Source organism: Notechis scutatus, chromosome 2 (genome assembly GCF_049901735.1).
Source record: "Notechis scutatus isolate UNSWTSFEM ecotype Mainland chromosome 2, rNotScu1.2, whole genome shotgun sequence".
Taxonomy (NCBI): Eukaryota; Metazoa; Chordata; class Lepidosauria; order Squamata; family Elapidae; genus Notechis; species Notechis scutatus.
In genome coordinates this window covers 160948188-160961544 of record NC_142010.1, presented here as the reverse complement: position 1 = coordinate 160961544, position 13357 = coordinate 160948188, and the positions used below count along the sequence as shown (strand labels likewise).

The following is a 13357-nucleotide window of genomic DNA, read 5'->3' as shown; positions in this document are numbered from 1 at the left end:
CTCCTATCATCATGAAGTGCTTTGAGAAATTGGTCTGTCGGCACATCATTTCTGGTCTTCCGCATACATTGATAAACAGCAGTTTGCATATAGAAGAAATAGATCTACAGAGGATGCTATAGTCATCACTCTTCACACTGCTCTGACTCATCTAGAACAGCAGGGGGGGATATGTGAGGATGCTTTTTGTAGATTTTAGTTCTGCATTTAACACAATTCTTCCACAATTCTTCCACGGTGTTTAAACTTCTGGACCTTGGACTTTCTTATTCAATCTGCCTTTGGATTATGGATTTCCTGCCTGGCCGCTCACAGAGGGTCAGATTAAGTAATCATACCTCTTCAGCCCTTATTCTTGACACTGGTACACCACAGGGTTGCATGTTGAGTCCCTTACTCTATACTCTTTATGTGCATGACTGCATTCCCACTCATGCTAGTAACACTATTGCTAAATTTGCAGATGATACAACAATGGCAGGACTCATCTCTGGGGGAATGAGTCTGCCTATCGAAATGAGGTGGACTGTTTGCTTTCATGGTGTGGAGACAACAACTTGGTCCTCAACACCAATAAGACCAAGGAGCTTATAGTGGACTATAGAAGGAACAGATCAGACATTCAGCCCTTGCTTATCAATGGAGACCAAGTGGAGCAAGTGGACAGTTTTAAGTTTCTGGGTGTTACCATAAAAGAGGACCTGACCTGGGGTGCTCACATTGCAGCCTGGTCAAAAGGGCCCAGAAGAGATTATACTACCTGAGACTTCTCAGAAACAACTACTGAATGAAAAACTGTGACCTTCTACCGCTGCACCATAGAGAGTATTTTAACTTACTGCACCTCTGTATGGTTTGCCAATTGCACAGTGGCAGATAGGACAGCACTCCAGAGGGTTAACGTCATTGCCCAGAAGATCATTGGTTGCCCTCTCCCCTCTTTGGAAGAGCTTTATAGCTGCCGCTGCCTTAAGAAAGTTTGAAAGATTCTCAAAGATCCATCTCATCCCGGGAACCCTTTTTTTGAACTATTACAATCTGGCAGACAGTACAGAATAATAAAAACAAGGACAAATAGGCTGAAAAACAGCTTCTATCCCAGGGCAGTAGCTCTTTTGAATTCTGCTGTATAGTGTGTGATGTCTGGGGTTTTTGGTTCAATGTGTGGAGTGTGAAGAATGTGTGTTTGTGTTTATTTTCATGGTCATGGTCATGATGTGCACTGAAGATGGTGTTCGATTTCATTGTACAAGGTGCAATGACAATAAAGTAAACTAAACTAAACTATTATAAATGTTAAATATATTTTAGTTATATCTTAAATATATTTCAATCATTGGAGTTTATGTAAATACTATAGGTTTATATAAGTACTATAATCAATATATTCAATACAGTCACAACATTCAATATAATGACCAAATTAATTCTGTAGCACTCCTCAAATGGACTTGACCGCCAGTTAATATACAGTTTCTTAGTGCCACAGTATTCATTTCCACCTCCGTCTCAGCTGGTATTTCTAATTGTAGAGTTTGTTGTTGGCTCTGGTTCTCATAAAGTTTTTGCTCTTTCTCAGTTTGATTTCTATGATTCGTTTCTCTGCTCTTTTGCAGCCTTTTCTCGATCTTCTTTGCTTGTCTTGTTAGTCTCTAAGCTGCTGAAAGCACCTGCCTTTCTCTCCTCTGCTCTCCACCGTTTTTCTTCAGCACACTCCATCTTTCAATTCTTTCAGCCTCAGTTCACTCTGCCATTATTTTGTTGTTTTCAGCACAAGTCGAGTCGAGTAATGAGTTTCTCCTTTCACCACTCTTGCCGCTGGTGCCTTCCACTTTCCCACTTCCACTTTCACAGTTTTTTCTCTTTCTTTTCCTTCTGTTTTCATTGCACCTCTCTCTGTCGCTCTAAGCTTCAAATTTCTTCCACTTTTTCAGTTTCGGATTCTGTAGATCACAGCTTTTCCCTTTGGGTCACTGCTAAACATTTCAAGGTAGAAACTCTCCCAATGGAGCTTCCTTTTTTACCAAGAATTTCTGGGATTGCTCACTTTAATAATTCAATTCAACTCCCTGCAAATCTGGGATTTTCTCAACGGTCTGTATGTCACAGTCTGTTCAATAAGATCTTTTCTTCCTCATCTGTTGTGACTTGTCACAGCCTCTGGTCTGCCATGTCAGAGGGACATGACAGGACACTTGACGTGCTGGGTTAAAGAGGGATCCTTCTGCTTTCTCTCTGTTGCCTGTTACTTCTTTGCTGTTTTCTCTCTTTAGTGGACTGACTGTTTCCTTGATTTTTTTCTTGTTATTTATATGTTGGAAGAAACTTTTTTGTTATCTCTGACTTTTGTTGCAAGTCTTTGTTCATTCAGAGCCTTTGCTTTCCTGACTTTGTCTTTGCAGATTCTGGCTCTCTGCTAATATTCTACCAACTAAGATGTGTCCCTCTTTTCAGTTTTTGTACTTGTCCTTTTTGTCTTTCAATTTGTCAGAGTGATCTTTGTGCAGGCATCCTGGTTTCTTTTTGGATTTCTTGTTTTTCTTTCTCAGTGGTATTTCTGCTGGTCTGGGCTTTTATGATCGTGCTGGTATGGCCTTTTCAGAGTTTCTCAAGATTTTTGAGTTGTTTTCCCCTTTAGGATTTTCATCCAAGGAATCTTTCCCATGTTCTTTCTGAGTTTATTAAAATCAGCTCTTTTAAAATCTAAGACTCTGGTGTCATTATGTTCTATTGTTTGTGTTTGTGTTATGTTGAATTCTACTATGGTATGGTCACTCTCACCCAAGGTTCCTGTCATACTTTTTTCTTTTATATATGTATTTTATATAACTTTTATATAACTTCAAAAAAGGCAACTATGATCTTATAAACAACAATCTCTCTTCCCTTGATTGGCAGTTTCTATTCACTGGATGCAATACTGTTGAAGACCATTACAACATATTCTTACTAGAAATCAAAAGAGCCATCAAACTATATGTACCAATAACAACTCCCAAAATCAGGAAAAACAGGTTACCCATAACAATAAGGAAGCTTCGATCCAAAAAGAGATCACTGGTGAAAAAACAAATCTGGTCACTTTGCCAACTTCAAAAGCCGATACAAAAATCTATGCCACCAGATAAAAACTGAATGCACTAATTATCACATGAAACAAGAGGAAAACCTTCTATGCACAAATTCCACCCGTGCTTTCTACAATTTTGTAAACAACAAACTAAAAGACTCAAGGTCCATCCCACCCCTGAAAGGACCTAATGGCAAAGACTGCAACAACGAAGCAAACCACAGACAACTACAGTGATCTAATACATATCAATTTTACAAATGACATTGTTGAAAAAGCACTGCACAATCTAAAACCATCCCTATCTATTGGATCGGACGGAATATGTGCCTACTTCTTAAGAAAGCTATCCACTGCCATAGCCACACCTCTAAGCATAATCTTTCAAAAATCTTTCAGGACCAGCTCCTTGCCAAAACTATGGTCATCCCCATCTTCAAAAAGGGAGACCCCAGCCTAGTTGAAAATTACAGACCAATCTCCTTATGCTGCGTCACCTGTAAAGTCATGGAATCAATTATTAACCAATCCATTATCCTCCACTTAGAGACAAACAACCTATTCTCTAATAAACAATTTGGTTTCAGAAAAAAAACTATCCTGTAATCTGCAACTCTTACATTGCAAAAACATATGGACTACACAACTTGATCAGAACAAAGCAATAGACGCAATCCACATAGACTTCTGTACAGCCTTTGATTCAGTGGTACACGACAAGCTACTCCTAAAAATAAAATCCTATGATATCTCTGGACATCTACATAACTGGATAGAAGCATTCCTGTCAAACAGACAACAAATGGTCAAAATTGGGAGTGTCCTATCAAATTCTGTACCTGTCAACAGTGGTGTCCCCCAAGGCAGTGTTCTAGGACCAACCCTCTTCATACTCTACATAAATGACCTCTGTGATCATATTAAGAGCAACTGCATTCTCTTCGCTGATGATGTAAAACTATTCAACACCACAGACAATACTGCTACCCTTCAAAAAGACCTTGACTATGTATCCGAATGGTCAAACAAATGGCAGCTTCAAATCTCAACAAATAAATGCTCTGTCTTACATATTGGCAAAAAAAATCAGAGAATAAAATACAAGCTAAATAGTCAAGGCCTTGTTGAGGATCCAAACTCTGTCAAGGACCTTGGAATACTCATCTCTAATGCTCTAAGTGCTAGAGCCCACTGTAACTACATAGCCAAAAAGGCATTAAGAGTTGTTAACCTAATCCTACATAACTTCTTCTCTGGTAATATCACACTACTAACTAGAGCATACAAAACATTTGCTAGACCTATACTTGAATACAGCTCATCAGTATGGAACCCATATCATGTATCTGAAATTAACACAATTGAGAAAGTCAAGAAATATTTTACAAGAAGAGTTCTCCGCTCCTCTACTCATTGCAGAATACCTTATGCCACTAGACTTGAAACTCTAGACCTAGAAAACCTAGAACTATGCCGCCTTCGGTCTGATCTAAATATAGTATATAAAATCATACATTGCAATGTCCTTCCTGCAAATGAATACTTCAGCTTCAATCACAACAAAACAAGAGCACACAATAGATACAAACTCAGGTTTAACCGCACCAAACTTGATTGCAGAAAGTAGGACTTCAGCAACAGAGTGGTCAATGTTTGGAATATTCTACCTGACTCTGTGGTTTCTTCCTCAAACCCCAAAAACTTTAACCTTAGACTGTCTACTATTGACCTCAACCCCTTCCTAAGAGGCCTGTAGGGGGCGTGCATAAGCTCACCAATCGTGCCTACTGTCCCTGTCCTATTGTTTCTTTTTATTTTTCTTATAAGTTTCTATCTCATGTATTCAAAACTATGTTTATTCTTATACTTGTATCTTGTAAGCGATTGACAAATCAAATAAATAAATAAATAAATTTATATATCTATTTTATATGAAATATTTTATATTGACCCATATGCATTCTACAAGGTTTTTAACTTTGGTTTCATGCATTTCTGTAGCAATATAGTGGTCATTTACATACAGTGCAACTCCATCTCCTCTTTTATGTGGGGTCTGGTTTTTTTGAACAGTTTGTATCCTTCTATCAGTATGTTCTAGTCATGGGTTTCATCCCATCAAGTTTCTGTTATTCCATCTATATCATATCTACTTTCATGTATTAGTAGTTCAAGTTCACCCTGTTTGTTCCCCAGACTTTGTGTATTTGTATATAGGCACTTGAGATCTTTATGTCTGACACTGGGTATGCTTCCTGTGTCTCTTATTTTGTGTTTGTGTTTGTCTTCCTTCCCATCCCTCTTTACTTCATTATTTGACTTGCTTTCTAGGAGTTTTTTCTTGGAATTAGGTCCTGGAGATCCTAAAGATTGGTCAGCCATCCCCCTTCAATTTTAGTTTAAAGCCCTCCTGATAAGTTGAGTCAGTTGTTTTTTTAAAACATTCTTCCCAATCTTTGTGAGGTGCAGCCCATCCCTTGACAAAAGCCCATCATGGAGATAGTACAGACCATGGTCCAGGAATCCAAGGGTATTATTGGCAAAACAAAGCCAGTGATTCACTTCCAGAATCCTTAGTTCTCTTACCAGATGTCGTTTCATTGGCAGTACAGATTAAAAAACTATTTGTGCACCTAAGTCCCTGACTTTCTTGCATAGCTGCTCATAATAATTCAAAATGAAAATTATACTAAGAATATGACCAATAAACAAAAAGAAAATTTGGCCAAGAAATTAGATATCCAAATCGTTCAAAAAATAAGAATTACCATTTTGGCACACGGTTCAACAATCAAAGAAGATAATTATGAGACTCTACTGAAACAAATCAAAAAAGATCTAGAAAACTGAAATAATTTACAACTGTCACTAATAGGCAGAATATCAACAGTTAAAATGAATATACTACCAAAAGTCTTATTTTGTTTCAAAATATACCGATTAAATTGGATTTTCCCCCCCAAAGATTTGAACAAAATTTTTGTGACAGCGTAAGAGACCAATGATTAAATTGAAACATTTTCAAGATGCAAAGAAAAGAGGAGGATTAGGCTTCCTGGAATGGGAACTGTATAGTTTAACACTAGAATTGAAAGATCAGAATAAATTAGAATATTATAAACTATGGAACAAATATGGAGGGACATGAAAGGAAGTTCATAAAATTGAAATTAGAATTTAAAGCGAAATAGAAATGAGATATAAGAATAAGATCTATAAAGGTATAAAGTTTATATATATATATATATATATATATATATATATATATATATATATATATATATATATATATATATGTATGTATGTATGTATTCTTAAGTTTTCGTGGGTACTTACATGTATGGCATTCAGCTTTGTTCGGTATTTTCCACGTCATTGTAGTTGTGCTTTTAAAGTTGTAGCAGCGTTTGGCAGAATCTCATCTGCCATCATCAAGTGGACACAACCAGAAGCCTGATGATGGCAGATGAGATTCTGCCAAACGCTACAACTTTAAAATCACAACTACAATGACGTGGGAAAATACTGAATATATATATATATATATATATATATATATATATATATATATATATATATATATATATATATATATATATATATATATATATATATATTGTGTGTGTGTGTGTGTGTGTGTGTGTGTGTGTGTGTGTGTGTGTGTGTGTGTGTGTGTGTATAAATGTTTGTGTTTCCTTATGATCTTTTATAATGTAAAAGGTAAAGACTGAAATGTATGTCAAAGAAAGTTCAATATTTTTAATGTTTATTTTCAATAAAAAAATTAAAAAATTAATATTGATTTCAAGTCCTTTTTTTGTGTCATTCGTCCCTACGTGTAGTAATAGAAAGGGGTAGTAGTCTGTGGGTTTTATTATTTTGATAAGGTTCTCAGCCACTTCTTTGATTTTTGCTCCAGGGAGACAACATCTTTGGATAGACTGTCTGATCTACAGATGGCAGGTTATGTTCCCTTGAGAATTGAATCTCCTAGCACTAGCACTAGCCTTTTTTTTTCCTAGCGAGGTTTGGGGTGTTTTTCTATCTTTCACAGAAGCATTTTGGAAACATCACATAAGTTTAAATAGTGATATGAATATTATACAAAAAAGGAAAAATAAATAAATATAAAAATTGTTGACAATGTACAGTATTGCTAAAATCTTGTAGTATCATACTAGTTTTGCTTCTGAAACCTCTTGAAATTTTGGCCTTCCTTTTGAAATTTCATAAGATTGCAGTCAAACAGACCAAAATTTTACAAAAAGTCAATTTTCAATTCTACAATTTTCAATTATTTTAGTGGTGTTTTTTTTTTTACAGTTCCATGGATTTTGTAAGAAATTATCACAGATGTCATAATGCCAATTATTCCTTGACAGCATAAGTGGTCCAATCTTTTCAGCTTGCCAGGGCAGCATTAACTGAAGAGGAATCATCCTGGGCCTTTTATAAAATATATATAATATAGTTAATGTATAGGTAATATAATGTGGCCCATGGACTGTGTGTTGGACATATCTGCTTTACTGTGTTGGCTATATTTTGCAATCACATTTATTATTCTAGATCCCATCATTTTGCAATACCTTACCTTTGAAGGTCATGATGGCAATCTGAGCTCCTGCACGGTGTAGACGTCTCAACCCTTCAGGCTCTGCATTGCGCTCCTCACAGAAGTACAAACGGGCAGCAAAAATGCGCAGTGTCAGGTTAGGATATGCACACAAGAAGTCAGCCACATGCCGGGCACAATCATAACATGGGCTCCAGGAGGTGAACCAAGTAATACGATAGCAGTGCCTTGGATCCAGATCCCAAGTGGAAATATAACGCAGGAAGAGAACTTCAACATGGCAACCTGACTAAATAGCAATGATACAGAAAAACTGGGATAATGACCATCATAAAATGAAAGGCAGAACCTACAAAAAAAACCAAGGATATAAGAGGTTCCCCAGATCAGGACTGAGTTACTCAATCTACAAATCAAAATTGTGTGATCAGGAGTAACATATTTTCTTAGATGACAACATGTCAAGTTGCTAGTGAAAAGTTATATATCTGATTGTTTTCCTCCTATATCCACCCTCCTTCATACATGGAAATAAGTCTGTCTGTCTATCTGTCTGTTTATGTCTGTCTGTCTGTCTGTCTCTCTCTCTCTCTCTCTTGATCAATTGCAATGAAGTGTATAATATTTCTGAGTGAAGACAACAGATTTTAATTTAACACACTCCAGGTATTGTTTTGCCATTTATAAATAAATTTGCTGGTATTGGGAAGATATTTAGATAATTGGCAAAGAAAATGAAATAATGGGTGATGAAGGTGCACTTCTGAGGTGATAAATTAATCAGGAGGTCATTTCAAATAAGATTTCTGCATAAATATGATTTAAGGTCCAGAGCTTTCTTTAACCTTTTTAAGATATCTGTCTTGTTTTTATACATCATGCATCTAGTCCCATTACACTGATCATGCTGGCATTGAGATACTACCAGAAACAATTCCTAGAACTATCAGTTAAAAGGCAGCTATTTCATTTTCTCCCTCAATGGGTTTTTCATAGCAGGAAAAAGATAAACTCTTTAGATCAGGGGTGCCAAACTCGTGGCCCATGGGCTGGATGCGTCACATGCTGTCCATGCCCACCTCCATTTTAGCAAAGGAGAAAAAGTCACAATATGTCATGTGATGACAATGTGATGCGAGTTTAGCACAGCTGCTTTAGATGCTATGAATGTGGTCAAATGATTCAAGGTAATCTTAAGGAAAACTAAAATGGAATATAGCCAAAGATTTTGGTCTTATGACATATTTTTTTACTCATAATATTCGGTCTGAATCTGGCTTTCTGAAATTTAAATCCATTATTCTGTATTCTGCAAGGAAAGAAAGGGCATTGGTACTTACCTGACACGCCCATTCTCTCTGAGCTGCAACGAGCATCCAGCAGTGGGAGGTGCTTAGACTTAGATTGGATAGGCTTGGCTTGATTGATAGGATGCTCCTCCTCCTCCATGTACTCCTCTTTAGCATCCCCAGTTTTTGTGAAGACAAAGAGAGAGAAAACTTGCCCTCTTTTTTTTGTAGTCATTGGCCAGACCAGGAACCCACCAGATGGAAATTGGTGGTTCTGGATGCTCGTCGCAGCTCACAGAGAACAGGCATATCAGATAAGTACTAACGCCCTTTCTCCAATGAGCTGCTCCAAAATCCAGCAGTGGGACATACCAAAGCTTGGCTTGTCCTACGGAAGGGTCTCTGTCTGTCTTGGAGTCCCCTCATGGTCCCTATGGACTCTCCTACCAAAGGAAGCCTCAGCAGAGGCAAATACATCAATTTTGTAGTGTTTAATGAAGGGCGATGGTGAAGCCCATGTTGCCGCAGGACATATTTCTGTTGTTGGCTCTTGTGTGACCCAGGCTGCTGAAGTTGAGGCACTCCTAGTGGAATGCGCTGTTATGTCTCTGGGCACTGGTAATAATTGAGTCTCATATGCCTTAGCTATTGTGGCTTTCAACATCCTGCCTATAGTTGAAGGTGATACCTTATGACCCTGAGTGGTTGGCTGAAAGGAAATGAAGAGCACCTCAGTCTTTCTAAAGGCAGTCGTGCAGTGTATGTACGTATGGAGAGCTCTCCTAACATCTAGTTCAGGCTTGTCCAACCCGCGGCCCGATTTTTTTATTTTATTTTATTTTATTTTATTTTATTTTATTTTATTATTTTATTTTATTTTATTTTATTTTATTTTATTTTATTTTATTTTATTTTATTTTATTTTTTTATTTTATTTTATTTTATTTTATTTTATTATTTTATTATTTTATTATTTTATTTTATTTTATTTTATTTTATTTTATTATTTTATTATTTTATTTTATTATTTATTTTATTTTATTTATTTATTTTTATGTGCGGCCCAAACCAAATTTTCATCTTCTAATGTGGCCCAGGGAAGGTGAAAGGTTGGACACCCCTGATCTAGTTGATGCCATTGATGTTCTAACTCCTGAGACGGACTCGGACAAAAGTTCAGAAGGACTAATTCTTGTGCCCTGTGAAAAGCCTAATTAATTTTTGGAATGAATGTCGGGTCTGGACAAAGAATCACTGTGTCAGAATGAAAAATGCAGAGGTCTTGTCGAACTGATAAGGCTGCTATCTCAGATATATGACGTGTTGATGTTATCACTACCAAGAAAACCACCTTGTAGGTGAGAAAGTGGAGACTCGTGGTTTTCAGTGGTTTGAAAGGAGCCTTTGTAAGGGCCATGAGTACCTTGTTAAGGTCCCATGTCGGATAGCGATGCACTACAGGAAGACATAAATTTGTTGCGCCACAAAGAAAACTTTGTATGCGTGGGTGATGTGATATAGATCTTAGACCTTTCCAGGTGACTACTGAAGCCAGGGCTGCTACCTGTCATCTCAAGGTGTTCAGTGAGAGGCCCTTGTTAAGGCCCCCTTGAAGGAAGTCCAATAGCTGTGCCACTGATGGAGAGAAGGGATCAATGTTGGATTTTACACACCATTTATTAAAAATGTGCTGTTGTGATTCCGGCATCTGCTACAGGTTTTTTGAATGACAGCTCCAGCGAGGAGGACTTATATGAATCAGCAAGTTCTAACGATGAGGAGGAGATGAATGCATTTGATTTGCAAGATCGGCTTGAACCTTCAAACTCCTCCACCCTTCAATTAGGTGGTCAGCCGGGAATGGGTGATAATGAGGAACAAATGTTATCTTCAGGTGAAGAAGATGATAATTTGGATGATTGCTGGGTAGATGTCAGGACAAGACGTCTCCTGACAAGGAGGAACCAACGAGGATACAGTAGGAGAGCAGACCAGCAATTAGACTAATTAGTTACTCTATAAAGGGAGAGATATGACTTTGCACTTTGTCCGGAACAAAGTGTCTATTTGCAAGAGAGAACTGAAGAGCACAGTTTGGAGGATTTTGATCTGAAATATCTTGTTGGGATTTGGATTTAATTCGTTGGAACTTCTACTTATTGGAATTATTTTGTGAAGGATTTTGATCTGAAGAATCTTGTTGAGTCTTGGATTTAGTTCGTTGGAACTTTTACTTATTGGAGCTATCTGTGAAAATTCCTGTTTGCTGCCTTTCTTTACAAGGACTGTTGCTTTCAGCCTTATCTGTTTACTTTAAAAGGTGGGACATAACATTTTCCTGTTTGCTGCCTTTCTTTACAAGGACTGCTGCTTTCAGCCTTAACTGTTTATTTTAGAAGGTGGGACATAACATTTTTTGTTCCGGACCTAACAGACCATCTTTGCAACGATGGATTCAACTCAAATGCAACAATTGGTGGAGCAGCAACAGATGCAAATAAATCAATTACTCCAGAGCAACGTATCCCTTCAAAATCAGGTAACACAATTATTATCGTTCGTTGCCAATTCTCAAACTGTTTCAGCTGCAGCTGGAGTTCCCCCTGCACCCCCTGTGAGAAAAATTCCGATAGCTATGCCAGATAAATTTTCTGGGCAAACGGACATGTTTTCAACATTTTTGGGTCAGTGCCAATTGTATTTTTCTGTGAGGCCGGAGGATTTTCCAACCGATCGAGTTAAAATTGGCTTTATTATTAGTTTGTTAACCGGGCAGGCTGCCAAATGGGCTACTCCCTTATTAGTACAAGATAGTCCATTACTGGACGATTTCCAGGGGTTTATTCAACAGATGAACGTTATGTTTGAGAATCCAATTAAATCTCAAACTGTGGACAGAAAATTGAGGGATATTATTCAAGGTAAACACTCATTGCAAGAATACGTTGCAGAATTTCGCTTGTTGTGTATGGACTCCACCTGGAATGAACCAGCTCACATGGCAGCATTCCAAGAGGGTTTGTCCGACATTATCAAGGATGAACTAATTCATGCAGAGCGTGCTTCAACTTTGGACACATTGATTACTCAATGCTTACGTATTGAAGCTCGCCTACAACATCGTGGGTGTAAACGGACCGTTGCAGAGCCACCTGTGTTTCCTCGTTCACGCACCCGTCTATGAGGGTTTTCCAATCCAGAATTCCAGCAGAGGAGCCGATGGAGATAGGCGCACTCCGCCCTCGTTTAACAGTTCAGGAACGATCGAGAAGATTTCAGGAAGGTTTGTGCCTTTATTGCGGGGTTCGGGACATTTTGCAAATTCCTGCACTCGGAAGGGGACTCGTGGACCTGTATCAAAACCCATTGCTGGTCCGTCGGGAAACGGGGTAGGCCCGACCTCAGGGAAACCCTAGGTCGGGCACAGTATTCACTTTCATCTCAAATTGCTGAAGTTAATTCTGGCCCTCCTCGACATTTACTTTTGGACACTCGCATATTCTTGCAATCTCGGAAGGAGGGAATCCCTGCCGTGGCACTGGTGGATTCAGGGGCTACGACTAGCTTTATGGATTATGATTTCGTAAAACATTTCAAAGTTCCTTTAGTGCCTGTGAATCCCCCATGCAGGTGGAAACCGTAGATGGCGCGAACTCAAGTCGGGACCTATTCGCTTGCCACCCAACCACTGCGTATGCGTATTGGGGATCACGAGGAGGCGATAAGTTTTTATATCACTTCGAACCTCCATCTTCCTTTGGTGCTCGGAGTATCCTGGCTGCGTCTACACGATCCGTTGGTGGCTTGGGCGCAGAACGCTGTTTCTTTTCCAAGCTTGCAATGTGTGGACCACCTGAGACATGTCTGCGCAGGCCAACATATTGTCGCTTCTGCTGCCTCGATTCCTTCAGAGCTGTCGGATTTCCCGATGTTTTCAGTGAACAGGAGGCAGATCAATTACCACCACATCGTGTTTATGACTGTCCCGTGGATTTGATACCGGACGCTCCATTACCAAAGGGAGGTTGTATTCTTTGTCTGAGCCTGAACTAGTTGCACTTCGAGAATTTTTGAATAAAAATCTAGCTCGGGATTTATTCGACCTTCGTCATCCCCTCTTTCAGCACCCGTTCTCTTTGTCAAGAAGAAGTCGGGAGAACTTCGTCTTTGTTGTGACTATAGACGCTTAAATGCTATCACTGTGAGAAATAGCTATCCTTTACCGCTCATCTCCGAATTGTTGGAGCGGTTACGGGAAGCTACAATTTTCACGAAACTTGACTTACGTGGAGCTTACAATTTGGTTCGGATGCGTAAGGGAGACGAGTGGAAGACGGCTTTTGGCACTCGTTATGGTCATTTTGAGTACACCGTTATGCCATTTGGTTTGACCAACGCTCCTGCTGTATTTCAACATTTAAT

General features: G+C 38.5%; 1 protein-coding gene across 1 annotated transcript in view; it reads right to left on the bottom strand.

Annotated features, from left to right (window-relative positions):
* AICDA (activation induced cytidine deaminase) overlaps positions 1 to 13357 on the bottom strand; it is a 95924-nt gene that overhangs the window by 20237 nt on the left and 62330 nt on the right. The window contains exon 3 of the mRNA XM_026687378.2: positions 7665 to 7935. Coding sequence (XP_026543163.2) covers positions 7665 to 7935 — 271 coding nt within the window. The remainder of the gene's footprint in view (positions 1 to 7664; positions 7936 to 13357) is intronic.